The 2,500-nt window shown below is 50.5% G+C and overlaps 1 protein-coding gene across 1 annotated transcript in view; it reads right to left on the bottom strand.

Moving 5' to 3' along the window:
• LOC122255682 (immunomodulatory peroxidase-like) overlaps positions 1 to 2,500 on the bottom strand; it is a 125,308-nt gene that overhangs the window by 15,753 nt on the left and 107,055 nt on the right. Inside the window, exons 8-10 of the mRNA XM_086539830.1 lie at positions 1,935 to 2,096; positions 1,040 to 1,152; positions 187 to 324 (exon numbers count right to left, since the gene is read on the bottom strand). Of these exons, the coding sequence (XP_086395956.1) occupies positions 187 to 324; positions 1,040 to 1,152; positions 1,935 to 2,096 (413 nt within the window). The remainder of the gene's footprint in view (positions 1 to 186; positions 325 to 1,039; positions 1,153 to 1,934; positions 2,097 to 2,500) is intronic.

Raw genomic sequence — 2,500 nt, forward strand, 5'->3', positions numbered from 1 at the left:
GTGCGTAAATGCTTGTGCTTGCGCGTGTGCATGTATGTATACACATTGTTTGCACGCGTGTATCTAAGCGTGTCTAAGTGACCCAACACCCCCGCCATAGTCCGGATCTCCATTACACAACAAAAATAAAGAAACAGAAACACACAAAAAAATAGATAAATAAACCAGAAGAAAACGGGGTCTCACCAGCTGTTCGTTAACCCTGTTGTCTCCAGCGTCGAAGCAGTAGACGTCCTTATTGGGTCGAATACATCCTTCCTCGGGCTCCTCCAGCTTCAGGGGCAGCAGGTCCTTCATGCCGTACTCGCGGAACACCGGCAGGGACTGGCTCCTCCAGCTCAAGGAGAAGCATGTGAGTTTTGCCGTACTCGTTTAAACACCGGCAGGGACTTTTTTTTTTTTTGGTTTGGTTAGTTGTGGTTTTTTATTTTGTTTTTTCTTTCATATCTTTTCTCGTTTCTTTCTCTTTCTTTCTCTCTCTCTCTCTCTCTCTCTTTCCCTCTCTCTCCTCTTCTCTCCTCCTCCTCTCTCGCCCGCGCTGTTTTCCACCGATTCCCTCCTTCTCTCCTCCGCCTCGCGCTCTCTCCTCCTCCATCTACCCGCCTCTCCTCTCTCCCTCAATCCTTCTCTCCACCCTATGTCTCCTTCCCTATCTCCTCCTCTCTTATCCCTCCTATCCCATCCTCAACTCTCCCTCCCTCCCTTAACCCTTCCCCTCCCTCCCCCTCCCTCCTCCCTTAACCCACCCCCTCCCTTTTCCTCCCTCAATCCCTCCCTCCCTCCCTCCCTCAACCCCCACCCTCCCTCCTACCTCCCTCCCTCAACCCTTCCACTACCTCCCTCAATCCCTACCTCCCTTTCCCACCCTCCCCCCTCCCTCCCTCCCTTTCCCATCCTCCCCCCTCCCTCCCTTTCCCACCCTCCCCCTTCTCCCTCAACCCCCCCCCTCCCTCAATCCCCCTCCCTCTCCCCTCAACCCCCACCCTTTCCCACCCTCCCTCCTCCCCCTCCTCTCCCTCCTTCCCCTCCTTCCCCTCACCTTCATCAAACCTCCACGATGCAGACGGATCCTGTTAGCTGTTTCCTCGTTGCTGCCATACACCCAGTTGCCATCGATGTAGGATGTGATCGTGTTGATCTGGGACCGAGGACCTGGTGGGCGTGAGTAAAAGGGCGTGAGTAAAAGGGCGTGAATGAGGGGTGTGATTAAAAGGGCGTGAGTAAAAGGGTGTGAGTAAAGGCGCGTGAGTAAAAGAGCGTGATTAAAGGGGTGTGAATGATTGGCGTGAACGAGGGGCGTGAGTAAAAGGGCGTGAATGAGGGGTGTGAGTAAATGGGTGTGAATGATTGGTGTGAGTAAAGGGGCATGAATGAGGGGCGTGAGTAAATGGGCGAGACTAAAAGGGCGTGAGTAAAGTGGCGTGAGTAAATGGGTGTGAATGAGGGGTGTGAGTAAAGGGGCATGAATGAGGGGCGTGAGTAAATGGGCGAGACTAAAAGGGCGTGCGTAAAAAGGGGTGTGAGAAAGGGGCGTGAATGAGGGGCGTGAGTAAAAGGGAGTGAATGAGGGACTGAGTAAAAGGGTATGAATGAGGGACGTGAATAAAAGGGCGTGAGTAAAAGGCCGTGAGTGACTGAGGAGTACTTGTATGATGAGTCAGGTGTGCGTTGATTGATGAAATCTGTGGATTATAACTATATAATCTGTATAATATATAAGATGGATAATTATATACAATATTTACTCAATATCGAGGTAAATATTCCTCCTTTAACTTTGCTTTGATATCATAACCGAAAAAAAATATCAATCATAAAATCACAAGTCATAGAATAATAACAAGCCAACGAAATAATAAAACAAAACAACCACAGCAACAACAATGATAAAAATACCAAAAAGATAAAAAAGAAAACCCAACGCGCTGACTAACCGAATTTACAGCCATAACGGACTCCAGCCAAGGACCTGACGACGGAGATGCAGTTCTGTCTGAAGAGGGAGTAGAAGGGGTCCTTATCGGGGACGTGGATGGGGAAGCAAGCAGGGTGGGTCTCGCCCTCGCAGCACTTGGGTTCCTTCTTGGTGTGTGGGTCTATGGGGAGGAAGTGTTGGTGTTAGTTTTTTTGTTTTTTTTGAGTTTGTATTTTTTTTCATGTGTACAGTGTATATATTGATTTATGTATCTCTCTCTCTCTCTCTCTCTCTCTCTCTCTCTCTCTCTCTCTCTCTCTCTCTCTCTCTCTCTCTCTCTCTCTCTCTCTTTCCCTTTTCTCTCCCCTTTCCCATCCCTCCCTTCTCACCCTTTCCCCTTTCTCTCTGCCTCATCTTCCTTTCCCTTCCTCCCTTCTTCCCTCCCTCCCCCCCTCCATTCCATCCTCTCCCTTGCCCTCCTACTCTCCTCCCTCCTCCCCCTCTTCTCTCCCTCCTTCCCCTCCCCCTCCCTCCTTCCCCTCCTTCCCCTCCCCCTCCCTCCATCCTCCCCCTCCCTCCTCCCTC

Source organism: Penaeus japonicus, unplaced genomic scaffold, assembly GCF_977035675.1.
Source record: "Penaeus japonicus unplaced genomic scaffold, GWHDUDI00000001_assembly GWHDUDI00000009, whole genome shotgun sequence".
Taxonomy (NCBI): Eukaryota; Metazoa; Arthropoda; class Malacostraca; order Decapoda; family Penaeidae; genus Penaeus; species Penaeus japonicus.